At 36.4% G+C, this 20,780-nt stretch overlaps 3 protein-coding genes across 10 annotated transcripts; 1 reads left to right on the forward strand and 2 right to left on the reverse strand.

Annotated features, from left to right (window-relative positions):
• Nucleotides 1-3,462: 3,462 nt before the first annotated feature.
• Nucleotides 3,463-9,180, forward strand: LOC136773383 (xylulose kinase). 8 transcript variants are annotated; one of them, XM_066727029.1, is made up of 14 exons: nt 3,470-3,599; nt 4,025-4,111; nt 5,693-5,805; nt 5,869-5,951; nt 6,085-6,238; nt 6,359-6,538; nt 6,679-6,780; nt 7,363-7,494; nt 7,619-7,772; nt 7,875-8,019; nt 8,124-8,413; nt 8,500-8,597; nt 8,674-8,814; nt 8,881-9,180. In XM_066727029.1, exons 4-14 carry the CDS (start codon nt 5,902-5,904, stop codon nt 8,956-8,958), a joined length of 1,524 nt encoding a protein of 507 aa, XP_066583126.1. In that variant the 5' UTR covers nt 3,470-3,599; nt 4,025-4,111; nt 5,693-5,805; nt 5,869-5,901; the 3' UTR covers nt 8,959-9,180. The 8 variants fall into 8 exon arrangements, 7 of the variants coding, with proteins under 7 accessions (XP_066583125.1, XP_066583126.1, XP_066583123.1 ...); XM_066727028.1 differs by lacking the exon at nt 5,693-5,805 and having other exon boundaries at nt 3,463-3,599; XM_066727027.1 differs by lacking the exons at nt 3,470-3,599; nt 5,693-5,805 and adding an exon at nt 3,624-3,957.
• A 136-nt stretch (nt 9,181-9,316) lies between these two features.
• On the reverse strand, nt 9,317-13,176 carry LOC136773382 (splicing factor 3A subunit 1-like). Its single transcript, XM_066727024.1, has 10 exons — nt 12,929-13,176; nt 12,441-12,771; nt 12,207-12,366; nt 11,849-12,130; nt 11,482-11,761; nt 10,712-11,395; nt 10,583-10,644; nt 10,369-10,476; nt 9,647-9,820; nt 9,317-9,546 (listed from the first exon to the last, which is right to left on the reverse strand). Exons 1-10 carry the CDS (start codon nt 13,044-13,046, stop codon nt 9,445-9,447), a joined length of 2,301 nt encoding a protein of 766 aa, XP_066583121.1. The 5' UTR covers nt 13,047-13,176; the 3' UTR covers nt 9,317-9,444.
• Nucleotides 13,177-14,573: 1,397 nt separating this feature from the next.
• LOC136773381 (nonsense-mediated mRNA decay factor SMG8-like) lies at nt 14,574-19,255 on the reverse strand. Its single transcript, XM_066727023.1, has 13 exons — nt 19,107-19,255; nt 18,843-18,987; nt 18,485-18,759; nt 18,176-18,406; nt 17,916-18,109; nt 17,747-17,850; nt 17,469-17,662; nt 17,168-17,407; nt 16,778-17,091; nt 16,543-16,698; nt 16,262-16,472; nt 15,705-16,196; nt 14,574-15,610 (listed from the first exon to the last, which is right to left on the reverse strand). The coding sequence occupies exons 1-13, from the start codon at nt 19,145-19,147 to the stop codon at nt 15,490-15,492; spliced, it is 2,718 nt and encodes a 905-aa protein (XP_066583120.1). The 5' UTR covers nt 19,148-19,255; the 3' UTR covers nt 14,574-15,489.
• Between the last annotated feature and the right edge of the window lie 1,525 nt (nt 19,256-20,780).

The following is a 20,780-nucleotide window of genomic DNA, read 5'->3' on the forward strand; positions in this document are numbered from 1 at the left end:
ATTCCGAGTAGTAGTGGAACACTTGGAACGGCCAGGGTAGTTGACCGACTCTGATGAAGCGGACAAACGCATTCGCCGAGTTCCTGCGAATTCAGGATAAACAATGTCATTTATACCGGCAGCCTCATGGCGCGACACTGCGCCGTTGCCAGAATCCCGCCAACTCTATGTCGCCTCTGCGAGAATCCTTTATTTTCCTTCGGCAACTTTATACCATCTTCTCCCGAATATGCAGCAAAAAATTCAGAATTGGCTCGCAGAGTGCAACAATGGCACATAAAAGGAGATAGCTCCGATGGATTCTGACTTTGGGAAGCTATTTGTCTGTCTCTCTCTCTCTCTCTCTCTCTCTCTCTCTCTCTTATTCTGTACGCGATTCATACAATTTTGACTAATTCCGATTGGCCAAGTGAGCGGGGCCGCGGGAGACGATGACTCGACGTTTCTTCTTTCGTTCGGTTTCAACTTTGCCTGGATAAATTCTGGGGGGGGGGGGGTCTGACCGACGACGACGCCGCGGGGCCGATTCTCTCGTTGTTTATCCAGTTTCCCTCTCATAACAAGCATCAAAACACTTGGCGCCCCACGTTGGAGCCGTCGTGATCGCCCTACCCATCCCCACATCCCTCAACCCCCATCTTCCGGATGTCCTCTAGTCCTCGTGGCTCGTACGTCGGAACCGAGCGTAGACCGTCATTAAAATGGATTCGAGGATGGCTATACGCGACGTTCGGAACTATGACCAACAAGGAGAATAATAAATCTTCGATTGGCCGAATTTACGGCAACATTTCAACCATCCCATTATTCTTTTCCATGTGTAACCTTCTGGAAAATAATAGCGATACAGGAGCAACGGGCTCGATTGCCCGTTGTGTTTTTGCAGAATGAACGCGAACGAGGATTCTTCTTCGATGGTAAATCAAGTTAATTGGTGCGCGAGTGTGGAAGGGGCCACGGGGGGCTTTTCCCTCGATGACCGTACGGAATGACGAATCGTGTACGGGATTTGGGTTGTAAACGGGTATCGTTACTACATATATGTATACGGCGTAAAATATTGGAGTGGGGTAGTGGGAAGAAAGGAAGTCTAGCAGAGCAGGCAGGGTGTAGACGCGATAGACGTACACGAGGCAAGAGCATGAGGGCATGAGGAGGCATCAGTCAAGGCGCCCTCCAGCTTGGCGTCCTCTCGGTGAGCAAGCATGTACGGTTGGTAGGGGGGGAGGAGAATGGTGGCAATGGTGGTAGCTGTGCGTCGGCTAGTCAGCCGGCAGCGAGCGGTGCTTTACAGGGGTTGGGGTTGGAGTGAGAGGAGAGAGAGAGAGAGAGAGAGAGAGAGAGAGAGAGAGAGTTGGAGCCACGATGCCAAGGAAAGAAGTATTTTTGCATTGGTCGTCGGCATCGGCAGTGTCGAGGATGGCGATGGCGATGGCTGTGGCGACGGTCGCCTGGCGGCTTGCTGGCGGCGGCGGCCGGCGACGACGACGACGGCGTTGGCGGCGACGCTCGTCGCTCGTTGCTTGTGACGACGCCAACCAAACCAACCAACCAACAAGCCAACTACGTAGCGCCGCCGCTCGTTGGCGTCGACGTTAGCGCCCGCCGGCCGGTCGCTGAAATCGGCGCCCGGCTGTCTCCGTCTCTCTCTCTCTCCCTCTCCCTCTCTCTCCCTTTTTCTTCTTTCCCTCTCCCCCCATATACATACACACAATCCTACTAACTCTCGTAAGCTCTAACCCCCTCTCCCCCCTCCCCCCTCCAACTCCACCAAAACACACTCTATCCCCAGTTCCAAACTCACTACCGCAGTTGGTCCTGGCGCCTAGTCGAGCTTCCGCTGGCTCTCTACTTGCTTTGCTTTTCTCCCCTCACACCCCTCAATCATCTCTTTCGCTCATCTTCCAACCAAATAGCCAACACCGTGCATTCGTACATTCCATTCTTGTCCTTCCATCTTACGATGCCACGAGCCCTGTCATCTTCTCTCAAACCACCGAGAATTACTCGTCCCTTCCAATTGTTTTTTTTTTCACCATTAAGCTATACACCTACTCCCTTTTCATAGCTCCAAAATTCGAGTGAATACTCCTCATAAGTCTTTCGCATCGGGGATTTTTCAAAGGTGGTGTCGCTCCCGCTTCTCGAATATCAATTCGTGTCTCCCTCCGCTTTATTCGTCATAGTTTATTTATTAAGGGGCGCATATTTCTATATATATATATATATATATATATATATACCGACTACTATAACAGCGTCAAATTTGTTAGACAAGCGAACACATGCGAATGGCACTCGGCGACAGTAAACAATTATGTTGCCGTGTTCAGCGTAATTAGATTTTTTTGGCGTCGGTAGCGCCAGGCAGGGAATGTTTGCCAAGTGTCTGTGGATTCGCGCCAGCAATAAGTTTTGCTCGATTGGCCGTGCCGTGCCGGCCGCCGGCATCGTCTTAAGACCGTTTAAAACTGCCTCGACCGGCTCGATCTGCAGCACCATGCAGTTTAAGCCTTACGAGGTCTTACGAGCCTTGTATTTTCGCACACTCTTTTCCTCTCTCACTTTTACAAAGCTGACGCTATACGTATACTTTGGTCTCTACCTCTCTCCCTTTCTCTCTCTCTCTCTCTCTCTCGTTCCTTTTATCCCGCCTACTATTTTTCCTCGCTTTCGTTACGCCCCGCCGTCCTTTGACTCTGGCCATTATCTGTAGACAGCGATCATAAGGCAACGGAACCGACAAAATAACCGCGAACCAGATCCACGGCGAAAATAAACGCCTTGGAAATATTCTCCCTTTTTTTACAGCAAAATATAAGACGTTCGATGGGTATCAGAAATTTATACAATTTTTCTTCGAAATAAAAAAGAATAGAAACTAGCACTGAGAGCAAAATTAATGTTAAATATGCTTCTTTCAATTTTCTCTGGAAATTGCATTCAAATTGCCGTAGCTCTATTACTAAAATAGAGGAAAAGATTTTTTTTTCATCCGATAGAGTTTACCAACATGGAATAATTGTATGGCTGTAAAATAATTATGTACAGATAAATGGCAATTAACCGAGGATTCAGGTGTAAGAGTGGCTGGCGCTACATGGTATTATAAAGCGCTGTATTTGTAAAAAGCTTAGCGCTGTCTCAGTTAAGATCAACTCCATTTACTTTAATCTTTATTGGTACGAGCTTAGCTCGTTTAAGTCTTGGCCTTAAATAATTACTAAGCTCAAGTTGGAGCCCATTTGGAAAAAAATGATATATTTGAGCCAGAGGTTCGAAAACTCGTATGATAAAGTGATTTTCGCGTCGATGTACGGTATGACGGGCCACTGTACAGTGTTCACTGTACACCATAAACTGTAGTAGTCGTCAGGTGAAGACGACGGGGTGGGCGAAGCCAGCTTGGCTACCTTAGCTACCCGCGGAGATATCTGTCGAATGTCGATAAGGCAGTTCTCTTGCTAGTATTATTGCACAGTACACACCTGTCAAAACCCAGGCTCTTTGATTAATTTCCTTCTTTTCAATGGACCACATGCAACGTATGCTAAACGTTTACAAAACGATTGAAAAACTATTTTCAGTCATGAACTTACGTAAGTGTTAGATGAGTAACATTATTTATTAGTAACGATAAGATAATCGTGCCCGGTCAAGTTTCGCTCATATTATACTACAGCGCAGAACACAGCAGCATGCGTCTGCTGAAGAAATGCGAATTGCGACGTAGTAAAGTAAAGAGTGGATCGTGGTTCGTGGTAAGGGGGCACGCTGCTGTGCGCTGCTGGCACGCATGGTAAATGAGTGCAAAGAGGAAGACTCTCCACTGTGGTTTAGTTTCTCAAAAGGAGCTGAGTAGTTAATACGGAAAACGAGGGAGAGAGCGATTTCAATGACTCCATTAACAACTGTCTTTCATGTTTATTTAACCTGAATGAGAGAAATATTATTCGAGTATGACGCTAATATAACCTCCAACTGGTTCAACGTTCCGCGTTTGATTTTACTTATTTCCGTCCAGTTCCACGATCCGCTACGTCTCAACGGCAGAATTATGGACGAACCTTCGAATTCAACATACTTAGGGCTAGATCTCAGCACGCAGCAGGTAAAAGAAATGCGTTATAACTGACATATTGCACTCGGCTTCTCCTACTAATCAAGCTATTAATTATGAAATCTCTGAGAATTTTATTAGCTCTGGCTTCACACTGCACAATTATAAGTTCAACATTGATCATGAATAAGATTCTTCTTAATGTTGCCTATAAGCTTGTACCACTTGCTGAATGTGCAAATGTAATCAGAAACTTTGCAATATTTTCCGAGAATTAATTTTCATCAATAGTATAATAAATTTAATAATAATAATCCTCTAATGTATGACAATAATGTATATATAATGATGCACCACATGAAATTTCCTTTTTCTCTCAAGTCTTGTAGATTTCTATGCTTTATTTCATCTCTCCTTTACCTCGCCAACCTTATTTGGGATCAGTATTCAAGATCATAGAGCACGGTCTACCTGACGCACAAACATGTGTGAAAGGATTTACTGCGCGTGCTTAGTAAAAGCGCGCTATATTGAAATTACATTTTTTTCAATTCTTTAATTAGAGTCAAATTCTACATTTACCAATATATGTTATTAAAACCTTAATCACAATTATTATATATAGGGTGTCCCACGAACGATGGCCATGCCAATACCATCGGATAGGGGATAAAAATCTGAGTAAACAAGTTTTAAAAACATTTTTGTTAGCACTTTTGGTTCAAAAGTTATTTGCAATTAAAGATTCTCGATTACAGTTAGCCTTTCTTAAAGAGAAAGATTGTTTTGGTCGCATATATAAGGCCAAAGATTCTGTGAAAATTAGAATAATAGGAAAAACACAAAGCCAAACATCCATTTGAGCCTATCAAGTGATTGAAGGCCGATCGGCAGTTTCAAGTACGAGCGCCATAAAAACAATCAAACGATAAACACACCATAGGCTCAAGTGGATGTTTGCTCTTGTGTTTTTCCTATTATTCTAATTCACAGAATCTTAGCATTTTTGGCCTTATATAATCTTCCTCTTTAAGAACGACTATAACAATCGAGAATCTTCAATTGCAAGTAACTTTTTAATCAAGAGTGCTAGCCAAACAGTTTTTAGAACTTTTTTACTTAGAATTTCGTACCCTACCCGATGGTATTGACATGGCCATCATTCATGAGATACCCTCTATATATTTTGAGATAAATATATCTTTCACTGATACATTCTTATAGGTATCGTTACCGAAATAATATGATGAAATTATGTCTGATATATGTATAATTGTGGTAAAAGATTGCGAAGGAAGGCAATTTCGCGCTCTATCGAAAACAAACGTATACCACGAATATTATTTAATAATAACGATTGCCAATAAGTAGAAGGAAAATTGGTTGCGCCACACTTAAAATATTTACTTATACTTAAAATGATCATAAGAGTATAAAAGAAGAAAAAAGAATAATTTATATATTTATAACATTGGTAAAAACGAGCATAATTGATACGATTGAAAGCAGTATTTATCTTTCTTATTAAATTTTTCGCATACGGCGTCTTTAACTGAAAACATACACTTCACTGTTAATCATTTAATGTATATAAATAATAATAATTGATTTTAAAATAAATTTCTCTTAAAGACCAGGTTGAAAAGAACGTAGTTTGAGAGAAAATCCTTAACCCTTCTCCCAAGCTTCTTCGTCTTGTTCGGTCGATGCTTCTCGCAGTATCATATAGTTTTCAAGAGTTTTAAGTATGTATTGTGTGAAAATGTTTGTATTGCGCTGATTCTGCTTTTTAATCAAATGTTTTACAGCTGAAAGCAGTAGTTCTAGACGATAATCTTAACATGCTCCATGAAAGCAGTGTGCAATTCGACAATGACCTGCCTGAATTTAGGTGTGTTTAATAAGAAGAAAAAAAAAAGAGTAGAGAATCATTTTCCAATGTGTTGTAGCACAACATCATCAATGATAACTTTAAATTATAGTTATATATATAGTTCTATAGATTGGAATGTTCTTAATTGTAGGACATATGGAGGAGTCGTGCAGACAAGAAGCGAGCCCCACGTAGTAGTAGCACCCACACTGATGTGGGTGAAAGCTTTAGACATGATTCTTGACAAATTACGGGTGTGCGGCGTTGATTTTAGTAAAGTTGCGGCTATTTCTGGCTGTGCGCAGGTACGAGTTTAACATATATAAATACGCGTAAATATGCATAAACCACAGAAGAATGAGTATAGGATTTGTTGATTGACATTCTGTGTGTCGTTGGATAACTTACGTGCTTATCTTCCTCAGCAACATGGTACGGTTTATTGGAACAAAGGCAGTCGAGCCCAGTTGCAAAAGTTGAATCCTAGTAAATTTTTGCACGAGCAATTTGCAACATCATTTTCAGTTGGCAATTCTCCGGTGTGGATGGATTCTAGTACGAGCAACGAGTGTCGTGTATTGGAGGAAGTGGCGGGTGGTCCCCAGGTGAGTTTTTCAACCACCTCTCTTTCCAACAGCTTTACATATACTATGAACGATATATATATATATATATCATATTGTCAAACCAATTTTGTATGCTGTAATTGTATAAGATGAGTGTCGTTACAATTTACCGATTATAGAAATTAGCTGAAATAACGGGCTCTCGAGCGTACGAAAGATTCTCAGGAGCACAAATAGCGAAAATAGCGCGCAAGAAACCAGAAGCATTCGTCAACACAGAGGTATATTCACTATCCACTATCTAACTACTAAATAACACTTGCGCGCGCGCGTGCACGCTACTTCGCTAAATATGAAAACGTCGAATAATCGAGGTATTGGCGTATTCGATATAGGCTTTGCTGACAGTGATAAAATATTCCATAGAATAATATTTAAAAAAAGCACCCTTGATTCTATTCTTCTTTCGTGCATTATTTCACTTTGGTTCGTATGTCTAAAGTGTTATACGCACACATATGTCACACTGTTCCATTATTCCACGAAGCGCGAAGGGGCTTTAAACTTATTTATATATACGATTCAAAGTGATACATCCTTTTTCAAAAACAATATTTCCCACCGTAGTACTTGCGTGCATTGGTGCATATAAATATATTGATAAAGCGAAAATAATTGGAGCGCAAAAACGCGACTTACGAATTCATGATAATGTAACGAGCCGATCGACAATCGGCATGCAGACACCGCTCTTGTCCACACTCGTATTTATATTCTAATGTTTCTATATAACTTATTCCTCTCTGTATAATGGCAAAAGATTGGTGAATTTTAATTTGAAACTTGAATGGCATTTCTTTCAGAGAATATCGCTGATCAGTAGCTTCCTCGCTAGCCTCTTTTTGGGAGACTACGCCCCGATTGATTATTCTGACGGGACGGGTATGAACTTGATGAATATTCGAACGAAAGACTGGGATCAACCGTTGTTGGAAGTAAGACAAAAAATAGTCCCTAATTATTCTCTTACCAGCTAGAAATACTGTTAAATGCTTAACAACGATGCTTGCTTATGAAAAGCTCGAAAATTCCAACTTTTTGTTTACTTATCCGTCGTAGGCTTGTGCTCCAAATCTAAGGGAGAAACTTGGCAAACCTGCTCCTTCTTACAGCAATATTGGACCAATATCGCCTTATTTCGTTGAAAGATTTGGCTTCGATGAATCTTGTAGAATAATTGCCTTTACCGGAGACAATCCAGCCTCCTTGATCGGTACACACTTGTATTTCTGACATTTATTTATTGTGCGAATTCTTTTTGTTTCCGCCTTTCAAACTGCATAGATTAACGTTTCATCGTTTCAATTGCGCGTAGGCATGAGACTGAGGAAAGGGGATATTGCTTGCAGCTTAGGAACAAGCGACACACTCTTTTTGTGGCTAGACCAACCAAAAACAGTGACGGAGGGTCACGTTTTGTGCAATCCTTTAAAAGACGATGCTTACATGGCGTTGCTTTGGTAAGTAATTGTCTCTACCAATTCTCCACTATTAATTATTATAATTGAAGGATTGTGAGAAAAAGAAAATGCTCCTACTCATACGCGCGACGTATTTTCATCAGCTTCAAAAATGGGTCCCTCACTCGCGAGAGAATAAGGAACAGTGCAGCAGGAGGTTCCTGGAAAATATTCAACGAATTATTAGAAAGCACACCGCGGGGAAATTTCGGCAATATGGCCTTCTATTTTGATACGCAAGAGATCATACCCTTTGTAATAGGAGATCACAGATTTAACAAGGCGAACGATGAAATCGGCCGATACAGCTCTAAAGAAGTGGAGGTTAGAGCTTTGATCGAAGGCCAATTTATAGCAAAACGAGCGCACGCAGAAGAGTTTGGATTTATTATTGGTATAATCATAAAACAAGGATCTATTTGCTTCTGCACGTTACTGCAATAATAATTACTCTTCCTGTATAACCAATCACTTTCTTAGGCCGTGATACTCGCATAATTGCAACTGGCGGAGCTTCCACGAATATGTCTATACTACAAGTTCTTTCCGATGTATTTAATTCGCCGGTTTATGTGTCAGTAAGTATTATTCTATTTAAATATATATTAAATTGCAATCGTTTCTTTCATTTGCATCAATTAATCCTCATTCGAGGAAATAGCAAATTCAGCCATGATGGGTGCCGCGTATCAAGCTAGATTTTCCTTAATGCGAGAGCATTCCAACTTTGAGGAGGAAATGAACAAGCTCTCAGAACCAAAACTCGCGTGCAAGCCTTACAGCGACGCCGATTCGGTAACTTTTCATTTATCCTGTTCTATATTCTGTGTGCACTCTCTTTAATTGAATTTAACTTTTCAGATATATAAACCTCTTGTTATTCGTTATCAAAACTTAATCAAACGTATACTGGATAAGACGAAAGCTAATCAATTATAATCCAATTATTGTGCAAATTATACATTTTTTACTATTACAGCTATATTTTTATATACGCATACACTCTGTTAATAGTAAATTACGTTTCTATCAAGTCTAATCCAAGATAAAGTAATATCTAGTATTGCTCTTATCATTCGTAACAACAGTAAATGATATTATAGTTATATTTTTCTATTGCTAAGTAGAAGATCCATGTACAAAGCTGTGTTTACCTATTGCTGAAATAAGTAATTTCTATGAAAGCATTCACATATACATTTCAAACAATGTATATGAAAGAGAATATTTAAATCCTAATTTATAACTTTGCTAATGTGATGAATAAACTATATTTTATAAAAAAATTCCAAGTCTATATCGATAACTAAACTTTTCTATTTCATTTACGTTTTTCTATGCAAGATACATTATGACAATAAATTGTAAATATAATGTTAGATCAAATTAAAATAGTAAAATTTTATTAATATGTCAATCCGTAATTTACTTTTTCCTACCACCTCGTTCTTTTGGCAATAGATTAATAACGTTGCCTGACATCAAATTATAATATGCGAGAGTATTGCTGTCTTTGAAGAACATTCCCTGTTACAAAAAAACAAAACAAAACATTAGATTTTGTCGAGTTAAAATTTTGTACATATATATTAACCCGAACTATATATTTTGAAATATAAAAACTAACCTCATACTGCAACTTCTGTTTACCAGGAGGCATACCAGTTTGCTCATGAATCAAAGCCTTCATAGTTCCTACAGTTTCGTTTGGTTGTAATGTAACATTTAATGTTTGACCATTTAATTTCCACTCAGCCTTTTCTGTCATCAACGGCACAGCAATGTTAAGCTGTACTGGACCCTAAAAAAGATTAAATTATAGAAACATTAGTCAAACTTCACCGACTAAAAGAAACAAAATCCTCAAAAGGTATCCAACAAAAAATTATGTTCCAAATTTCCAACAATTATCACTATATAAGCTTACTGTATCGTCCAATCGTACACTGTATATTTCTAATTAAAATTGCATACAAATATAGATTTGGCTAAAGTAGTGTACGCGACCGTTAGGCTACACGCGCACATAATCGCTTAACTACTTATAATTTCAGGCCGAAATATCTAGTGAGCGAATGAAATAATATAACTCGTACAATGAAAGCTCTTCGGATAGGTTACAGGAATATGCAAAAAAAAATACATCATGCCATGTAAAAAAAAAAGAAAACTAAAAACAAAACTCTAAAGAAACCTCACATATCCTTGACGAGAAAACAAGGACAAGCTTATCAGACTAGTAGATAGATCAATTCAAATCTTACAACTTTTGTATAAAAAATTATTTAAGATTCTAAAACTCTTTGAGAGCTCTGTACGCATGTGTACTAAGCATCCAAGATTCTTCACCTTGTTCCTGGCTAAGAATTGAGCCTCTGGTATCAGTGAATCTTCGGTACGCAATTTTTTAGCTAGTGGCTCTTCTTCCATAACTTCTGCAGGATGTTTCATGCCGATCTACAAATACAAGCATAAAAATAATTGAAAACAATTGACCCAATCGCACATTTTTCCTTAGAATATGAAAGATGACAATCTATCTTCAAATTTTATAGATACTCACAGCCGGTCCCATTGGAGGCTGCATAGGTGGGGGTGTAGGCATGAATGGCGACATCGCAGGTGCTAAAATAAACTCGTGAATGTTATTTAATGGAAAAAAGTCAAATGAAAGGAATTGTGATCAACTTACTCATGAGAGGAGGAGGTCTGATTTGTGGCATGGGTGCCATCATCATCATCGGAGGCTGTGGCATCATTGGCTGTGGCATACCCATAGCAGGCATAGTCATAGTTGATGGTGGAGGAGGCTGAGTTGGTACAGGTATGGGTTTTGGTGCTGGTGGTTTTGGTGGAGCTTTCAGTGTGGCTTGTGGCTTAGAAGCAGCAGCTGCCATATGTGTTAATTCCGCCGCTCGACTAACAGGTTTCGGACCAATCTTCTCTTTCTCTTCATCAGGCAAAAGTCCTTTGACTTTATGAATCTGATGAATCTGCTCTTCTAGAGTAATATTTGCTCTAGCAGCTCTCGTGGCAGCTTCCACGCTTGAAGTGTGCCCATCCCAAGTGACTTTATCATCTTTTTTCTTATCTTCCTCTCCAATCTTCTTACCAATGGCAGTTTCCTCATCACCGACACCGAAAATATCGGTACGTCTTTCGGCGAGTTGCTTCAAACTAGCTTCAATCGCAGTACCCGGAGCAAATACAGTTTCCTGTGCCAGCTTATCAAGATGCTTGTCTCTTTGCTCTACCCATCGTGGATCCAGTAAACCGATCCTTATGTGTTCTTGTACCTTGCTGGCAGGAATACGTTCTCCAGTAATCGGAGAAATGAGATATTCATCAGGAGCAGCAGGACGAGTAACTTTAGTTGCTGCAAATAATAAATTAAAGATAATTTGAAGCTAATCTTAATTTTATAAATAAAAAAAACCTAATAGGGTTTCAATCTATGAGTACCATGTTGTTTAGGATCGTATCCTTTCTTAACCACCACATTTCCTGGTGTAGGGGGCAATGGCGGTGGCTGCATACTTGCTTCCCGTCCTCTATTATCTTTTGATTTCTGTGATTCGCCTGGTGGCGATACATCATCTTCGTCGCTAGAATCTTCTTCCATATCTTGAACCTGATTATTATCCTTTGCACGATCTTTTTCAATTTCTGTACGATTCTGCATTTCATCATCTCCATCACTATCTATTTGCATCTCTACATCTTCTCCTTCTTCAATGCGCTCCTGCAAACGATCATTAATTACATTTTTATAATAAATAAATAGAAATTATTAATATACTTTGTCATAAACAATATAATTAACTTATACCTGCATTAAAACTCTTGCTCCTACTTCGTCCGGTGTGGTTGGAGCCGGGAAATTTCCTACTTCGAATTGCTGATAATCGACTGTTTCTACAACAACAAAATCATGCCAATCTATTTGAGCGTATGCTACTCGCTCGCGCTCTAGTTCCTCTTCTTCTTTTCGTCTTTGTGCTTCTTGGTACTTGAGCCATTCAGCACGATACTTTACTTGCTCCAAAATTTTATCCATATTTATGGACTCATCACGAAGGCGGGGTAATAAGTCTTTTGGTGGGATTAAAACCTGAATTAAAAATAAATATTTGATATGTCTTCATCAGTAGGATTTAACAAAATATTTATACAATAAAAAAATATACCTTTGTGTACTGCTCAAGTAACTTTGTAAAATATTGAAATAGCGAATGCTGTGGACGTAAGAAATCAAATTGAAAGTTCCTTTGTTCACGATTCATCAGGTTTGTTAAGAATTGACGTCCATTACGAGCTACAAATTGAGCAGTTAATTTAACTATATCCCTGAAAGGAGTTAAAATACATATTTAATAAACAAATATTTTTCAAATTTACAAGGAATGAATTTGAAAGCTTACAAATCCAAAGCAGATATAGAAGGTGGATCTGCAATAAATTCAAATTCTACTGGTGGATCTTTGGGGATGAAAGGCTGTTCAACCTGTTTTAAGATTTCTTGCTGCTTCTGGTGTGCACTGAGAGCAACACCCTTAGGAATAGCAGTTCCCACGCTAGGCTCTTGAGCCTTGCCCTCTTTAAATTCTTTTACTTTATGCTGATAATATGCATGATATGGATCACCAAAATTCAAGAAATTAAACTTTGGATTGCCCAATTCATTTTGTCTGATTCTGGACTCGAATTCTGGTCCATTTCTAGCAACGAAGCTTGCAGTCTTATCAACAATATCTGCATTTCTTTATAAGGAGAAGCAAGATAGTAGTTTTATGTAAAAAAAGCATCAAATATTTAAAAAAATCGTTCACTGTTTAAAAAAAACTATTTTTAATAAAGGATGCTTAAAAGCACTTGGGTAAATTATTATTTTGATTCTTCAAAAGGATACTTCTAACCTCTGGAGGAGGATAAATAATTCCCACAATAGGCTGAGAAGAAGGTGCAGTATTATCCTCCAAATCTTCAGTCGCCGGTGGTTGGGAAACCACAATTTCTTGTGCAGGCATTGTTAAAAGTATATGATGGCTTGCAAAACGGCGGCGAATGCGGCGAAGATTGAACAAACAATTAACAGTAAACACTCGAATTGTCTTGTCTCGAATAGTCACCTACAGTCACCTAAGTCACCCAGCTACCGTGAACGGCGTGGCGTGCAGTGACTGCAGTGGCGTGAACGAAGACAAATGTTAGTTGTATACATGTATACATATGTATGTACTATGTATAGTGTATACTGAAAAATAAAGTGTAATAAAGAAATAAGGAGTAAGTGACAGCTTTGATCTGTCTGACAGCTGAGGTACTTATGGTATAAGTGAATAAATAAAATCAAAATCCTTTTCCTAAATTGGTTTTTAATTTTTATAAAATGCTCAAATGTATATAGCCATTAATTAATTAGATTTGGTAATAAATACAAAAAATGCGTTCTTATTATAACAAATGAGATAAGGTAAAAAAACTCAATGTTTTTATATTAATCTGTTAACAAATGCATTTTTTTTATTTATTATTGAGTCCAATAAGTTAATGGTTCTAACGCACTGTGAAACTTCTCCGTCGGTAAAACAGTTTAAAACTTGTCTTTCAATACCTAATTTAGTTTTTCAAAAAAATCTTCCACATTTTTAGGTATACATATTTGTTTCTTCTTGGTCTCAAATTAGTCATAGAACTTTTCTTTAGCGCGCTACAACGCCTAATTTTCAATATTATTATGACCAACAAAATTACAAATATTTATAATTTTTATGCAAATTTTTTTTTATAATTTTGAGAAACCGAGTTTGTAGCGCGCTTCAGTACAGCCAAAAGAGTAAATTTAATCTCTACAAAAAAGTTCATATTCCTAATAGTTTGGAAGATAAACTTGAATGAGTGTTTGATTCGCTCAAAATGGACAAAGACAGAAATACGGAAAGTGTAGAAAGTGTTAAAAGTGTAGCAAAATAAAACACAGCTTATAATAAAAAAATTCAAGTACCAGCCCCGGTAGCAAAATTGGCCCAAATGTGACGTAAACAAGACTGGCTTTCCGGTCATAATGACGTCATTTGGACCAATTTTGCTACCGGGGAGAATAGTAATTGAAATAGCTTTTGGCCTTTTAAAAGATCTATTCAGAAAATTATGCTTTATTTATATGTATAATAACTAAACGGTACTAAATCGGTACTTCTGTTAATATTATCATGCTGCATTTTGCATAATATGTGCATCGGTTATGAGGATGAATCTTTTAATCTAAATTCATCTGAATACTAGTATTAAATGCGAAGATGTATTTATAGAAGCAGAAAAGAAGCGATCAATAATTATTAATTTAATAAATTCTTAAAATAAATGATTTTGTATCAGTTCTTTTGTGTTTCCTTCATCTTATAAAATTTCTTATTAATTTATATAAACAACAATTTTTAAGAGAGTTCAAGATAACAGCAGTTAGTGCAAACAATGTGAATTTTGGAAATAATCTAAAATGAATACTGAGATGTATAAAGAATGGTACAACAAAAATAAAATTTTATTTTCAGCAAGTCATGAAGGATTTGCAGAGAAAATGAAAGTTGATGGAATTGTTGAAATCTTCAAACGCTCGCAAGAAAAACATAATGTTTAAGTGTTTTAACTATATTGGTGATGGAGATTCTAAAACATACAAAGGCATTATAACTGTAGCTCCTTATACGGAAACTACAATAAATAAAAAAGAATGCGTCGATCATGTGCAGAAACGAATGGGCAGCCGACTAAGGAAATGTAAAAAAAAGAATAAAAATTCGGTGGTAAAGGAAAGCTTGCAAGAAAAATGATCGATAAATTGACTGTTTATCATTAATATCTAAAGGTATACGTAAAAATTGCAACTCACGCTTGATATATAATGAAAAATGTGATTTCAGCTATATTTCATATATAACATATTATAGTCTGTAAATTAATATTTGGATAATTTATTTAATCTTATAAAGTATAGACACGGCTAGAAGCTTTTAGTTTTGATTGCTTTTTCTTCTAAATGAGAAATTTGAGATATTTCTTTATTAAAGCAAGCGTATTTGTATTTTACTTACTTTTCTCTATTTGTTAAATATTTCTTATAACAATAAAATCAATTACTAGTCGAAATTATCTGATTCCAGTTAAAGCAATTTTATTGCTAAAGATTACTAGCTTATTAATTACTTGCCGTTTTTTTTCAAGTGACTTTTGTGAGGATACGCTATTATACAAAGTATGTACTTACATATTGCTTTATTTACATATAGAATTATAAACTCTAAGAAAAATGTAGTAAATTCCATAATTCACTTGTGAAAGGTATAAATTGTAGTAAAAACATTTTTTAATATCATTTTCCTTTTGTTAAATAGCTGAGATAAAATTCTATACAGTTGGTCATTGAAATAGTTAAATTGAATTAAGTCTTTTACTACAGAATGTTTTTCTTTACTTTTTCTCTGGTACAACTTCACTGATACCATACATTCCTGCTAGTAAACGTCCATGAGATGCAGGTACAGGTTCTTTTGGTGGTAAATAGGGGCCTTTATCCCCCATATATACATATCTAAATTTATATTAAGAAATATAGATAACATTATGATTATTATTGCAAGTGATAAAATGACAGAAAACTCAATAATTTAAAATTCAAAGGATACGGTAATCTTAGAATCCAATATGCACTTTGGGACAGTTTAATTGGTTCTTCACAGCCAGTGACAAAAATTGGACATGGAGGTGGTCCTGGTTGAACACGAGGATTTAACGTAACGTGAACTGGTGCTTTAGGTGTTACTACGTGAATTCTCATTAATTGAGCAATTAAAGGTTTAGTTTGCCTGCAGGGACAAGGAAAGTACAAAGGCATGTCAGCTGTACTAGATGTTACTTTGTTTCCAGTATCCTTTACAATGTCATTCCCAGCTAGTTTAAAAATTTTATCAGGTGCAGCTGCCATAAATCTGTGTCCACGAGGACACTCATATTCCACCCCCACAAATATCTTTACTACAAATTCTTTTCCACTTTTAGCTTTTCTGCCACGCATGTTATTTAAATTTGGAAAATTTTTCCCTCTAGAACAATAGCTATGTATATTTTGATCTCCAACCATAGGCCAAAGAGAGCCGCGCTCTTTCTGATGCTCTAATCTATAAAATATTTAAAAACAGTATTTTATGATTTTATAAAAATGTATTTGCTTAAAAGATTTTACCTGACAGTGACGTCCCAGGGTAAAAGAAATGCGGAATTTGACAAGAAGCCTGCTTGATGTTGTAATCCTACATTATGTGAATAAAGGCTGCTTGGTCCAAGGCATATCAAGGACCAACTAGAAAATTGTGGAAGCAATCCTGCTGGTGATTCAGTGTGTAACATACCTGGTAAATATTCTGTTGTTGATGGCTGTCTAATCAATGATTTTTCTAAAATAATATTTTAATATGATTATGGTCTAAATCTAATATATAACTAATAAGTGTCAATTTTGAAAACCTTTTGATGTGTCCGCATCGCTTTCTGATACTTGAATAACTACTTTGTCAACATCGGTTGGAGTTAGACTAGCTTTGTTACTTAATATTGGCATTTCTTCATTTGTATCACTGTTGGGTGGAGATTGACCACCACTGCCATAAGCTGTTATGTCATCTTTACAATCAAATTCTATATATTATTTGTGCTTAACATATTTGTATAAAAAGAGAAAATAATAATTTTTATTTTTTACCATTTAGAGATTCAACCTCCAAACTGCATGCTTCAGTTTGACCTTGAGGTACAGACAAGTCTCTACTGAACGAATCTTTGCGCTTAGTCGTTGAAAATAATTGAGCTGGTCTAAAATTATGTGTACTAGGCTGGAACACAGGGAATTGCAAACTTTCTAATTGAACACATCCACACTGCTTTGCCAGCATTTGAAAATAATCATAGTTTGCTTGTTTCAAGTTAAAGGGATCTTTACGAGGCCCTTGACATCTACCACAATTACATGCACAAATATATCGAACTCCACTACAATGTTCCATTAATGGCAGGTCACTAAAAATAAAAAAACAATTTAACTTATTGGAAATAAATATTTTTCTCTTATTCGTGTGTGTGCTTGAAATCTTACTTATCATCGTTTCTGTTTTCACATTGTTCACCACCCCCTGCTCCTTCACTACCACCTTTATGAATAGGATTTGTACATGGATTTCCAGTTAAAGATAAGACTTCACACATTTGCCTTCCAGCTTTCCAATGTTTGTCACATTCAACTTGTAACTTTTTACTGAACTCTTCAAACAGGGGTCCACGAGCATGCATTTCAAAGACTATTATTGCATGAGCTAATTTAGACTCGTGGTAAGCTCTAAATACAAAGAACATTGGTATAATATAACTTTCAAATATTTTTCATAAAACAAATATACCTTGTATAATGCTGTGGTAGATTTTCTTGATAAGCTTGTAAAGCTCTTGGTAGTACTTTGCTACATCTACTTTTACTAAATTTAACATCAGTGTCTAGCAAATTATGTAAAGTGTTTAATTCCTTGTCAGTGCTGTGCATAAAGTAATCATATACTTTATTTGTTACTTCAAAAAATAATGATAATGTTGGTATCTAGAAAAAATTTGTTTACCCTAGTTTTTATAAATTGATCTAGTGTTTTAAAATACTTTATTCAAAACCTATTGATTTACTTACTTCGAAATAAGCAGGTGCTGTGTGTCTACCAACATTATCATCAAAGCCTTTGGCAAAGGCAAGATTAATATGTTGCTGTAGAAATGATTTAAACGATCTAGCATCTGAAATTTTTTTTCAAATTAGGTATAAGAATCTGTACCTTTTCAAGAATTCTTTAAGATTTTACCAGCATCAATATCATCATTGTGTAAATAACAGTTTAAGCTTGCAAGACTTCTTGATGTAGCACCTCCCGAGCTAATTTTACAACTTTGGATTAAATTTCTAGTCATGTATCCAAACATGTCTCTATATTCAGTACTTCCAGTATTTACATATACAAATTCTTGATTGGCTGGTATTGCAAACAAAGAGTTTGTACTGAAAATGAAAATTTGCTAGAATACAATTTTTTTAATAAAGGAACACTTTTTACCTTTTATTTACCTTATATTAGTGACAATACGATTTTTTCTTAATACATGATAAATTTGATCTTCTAAAGAATGCTCCAATTTCTTAATATTTGCCTCTCCTTCTATTTCTTGAAATATTGTAGGACATGTCTCAAAATAAAATAATACTCTTGGAGAACAAGGACGGACATTTGATATCCAGTCTTTAGGTAATCCCTCAATAGAATTTAATACATTTGATAATTGGCCAGAAATTTTTTGTCTATCTTGAAAAAATAATATCTAAGAATCTATAATAATACTATTACTAATTGAGAAAACTTATGTTAAGTTTTTTTACCGAACTATATCCATGGCACAAAATAAATGAATGTAATTATAGTCAAAATTATGAGTTGGATGAGTAAGTATTATAACATGTGATATATGAAAAAGAACCAACAAAGCTCTTGCATATCTATCTTTCATATGTGCCCACACACTAAGAAAATCTTTACATTCTTGCTTTGAAGTAAATTTATTATATGTGTTTATAAGGGAATATGCATCCAAGCATCCTTTTAAGTGTAAATATACAGTCTTTTCATTAGCATTATAGTAGCCCTCAATCTCGCACTGAAATAAAAATTTATTCAAACTAAAAATTTATTTCTTTTAGGATATTTCGCGATGAATTACTCTACAAGAATTAAATTTACCATATTCTGATAGTCAATCTTTGGATTGTCCAGCAGGTCTACTTGAAGAATAGAGCTCAGCATATCTGTTTTACATCCCTTTGCACGATATTCAGACTTACCGAACACTGATACAATAACTACTTTCTTATCAGTGTCTATAAACCTAGAAAAAAATACATTTTAAATGTTTTAAATTAATCAATGAAATTAAAATTGTACTATCTAAAAGTAATCACGACATTGGTTAGGAGCACATTAAATACTGAACATTGTATCACTTACTTCCCTGAATCATATGGGATTTTAAATTTTTGTGGACGCATTTTTATTTTTTTTTTAAATTAACAAATTTGCGAAGTACATAATTTTTTTATTACGAGAAATGCTACTTGGGGCTGAGCAGGGCTGAGATAAAAGGGTCAGAGATTACACTGACAGCTGATGGCCTTAAAAGCGGCTGCACAATTTAGGCGCGTTCCAATTAAGGCCCAAAACGCTCATAATGTAATAGTGTATGTGACATATATCATACATATGTATGACGGAGTTAGAGAAAAACCCTGTATATTACAGTTGCTTTCACACGTGCTAATTGTGCTGAATTGCTTGATGGAACTGGACTAACCTGAGCGTTGTTAGCTGATTGGTTATAACGATGCGGATATCCAATCAACAGTCACCATTCCAACGCTGGAATTCACAGACACGACAAGCCTAATTCATCTTGAAGCCTATAAGATACGTCACATATACTATAGATTTTTTAAGGGTTATCCCAACCTGGTTTCAGAGTTGAGGTAGAAATTAAAAAATGCAAGCAACGCGCGAACAAGGTTTTAATTATATCATACAAAATGCACTTTTAATGAAACGTGTTAATGACGGCGAACGTTGCAGTGTCTCTGGGTGTCTCTTTAAAATTTGTCGATGTGAAGCCAAATGGAAAGCGCACAGTGGGTGCATCAGCCCACATCAGCCCAATCAACTGTTGAGGGAGCGATGTATGTTATCGGCTATTATTCTTAGATCCTAGAATATTATCCAATAAAGGTAAAAGTTTAAAAAGAATTTCTCAACAGCTCCGCAACTGTTGTCTGGGTTGTATGCAGCGGCAATTAGCATGCACCGATGCACCAAGTGAACGCACGTCGCACACCGGGCGCAGTCAGGCGCAGTGTGAAAATTCACTCACACATGCATGACTATAGTATAGGGACTTTTGACATCGTGTGCTTGCCCACCCTGTTCAACTGTTTTTATAGCAAGCGCGCAGTAAGCACTTAAATTCTATAATAAATGTGACATAAACTGTACTTTCTATGCGCTTCATGCGTGATATTGGAATGCACCAAGGTTGCCAAGTCCGCCATCTTGAATAGTACTACGCTCTATAGTAAGTGAATTTTGATATAAGGAATGCAGACTGCACAAAGTATACTGCCAGTGGAAATACGTCAGTAGCCATCTTAAATGCAGAACGTAATATATCAAAAATTATATATATTATATTCACAGCCTGTCACCGTGAACGGCGTGAACGAAGACAAATGTTTTTTATACGGAAAAATAAAGTGTAATAAAGAAATAAGGAGTAGTGACAGCTTTGATCTATCTGACAGCTGATGTACTTATGGTATAAGTGAATAAATAAAATAAAAATGCTTTTCCTAAATTGATTTTTAATTTTGATAAAATGGTCAAATGTAGCCATTAATTAATTAGATTTGGTAATAAATACAACAAATGCGTTTTATTATAACAAATGAGTTGAGGTAAAATAAACTCAATGTTTTTATATTAATCTGTTAATAAATGCATTTTTTTATTTATTATTGAGTCCAATAAATTAATGGTTATTAAAAAAAAAATTTCTTGTAATGAAAAAAAAATGAAAAAATTTTAAACTTCACCAAGACTCGAACACGAGCCCACCGCATGACAAACGGCAACCTTACC

This window comes from Prorops nasuta, unplaced genomic scaffold (assembly GCF_024137725.1).
Source record: "Prorops nasuta isolate Cenicafe-Biocafe unplaced genomic scaffold, Cenicafe_Pnas_1.2 PNAS00005, whole genome shotgun sequence".
Lineage (NCBI taxonomy): Eukaryota > Metazoa > Arthropoda > Insecta > Hymenoptera > Bethylidae > Prorops > Prorops nasuta.

Bases quoted from the DNA above. Each gene is read 5' to 3' on its own strand.
- LOC136773381 (XM_066727023.1), bottom strand. From the start codon at position 19,147: ATGCGTCCACAAAAATTTAAAATCCCATATGATTCAGGGAA. The intron at 17,851-17,915 runs GTAAAATCTTAA...AAAAAATTTCAG, and splicing joins CAATGATGATATTGATGCTG to ATGCTAGATCGTTTAAATCA. The intron at 17,408-17,468 runs GTATATTTGTTT...CTTTGTATTTAG, and splicing joins CTACCACAGCATTATACAAG to AGCTTACCACGAGTCTAAAT.
- LOC136773382 (XM_066727024.1), bottom strand. From the start codon at position 13,046: ATGCCTGCACAAGAAATTGTGGTTTCCCAACCACCGGCGACTGAAGAT. The intron at 12,772-12,928 runs GTATCCTTTTGA...AAAGAAATGCAG, and splicing joins TCCTCCTCCAGAGGTTAGAA to ATATTGTTGATAAGACTGCA. The intron at 11,396-11,481 runs GTACTCATAGAT...TATTATTTGCAG, and splicing joins ATACGATCCTAAACAACATG to CAACTAAAGTTACTCGTCCT.
- LOC136773383 (XM_066727025.1), top strand. From the start codon at position 3,938: ATGAGAGAAATATTATTCGAGTATGACGCTAATATAACCTCCAACTGG. The intron at 5,952-6,084 runs GTGTGTTTAATA...TCTTAATTGTAG, and splicing joins AATGACCTGCCTGAATTTAG to GACATATGGAGGAGTCGTGC. The intron at 8,414-8,499 runs GTATAATCATAA...TCACTTTCTTAG, and splicing joins AGAGTTTGGATTTATTATTG to GCCGTGATACTCGCATAATT.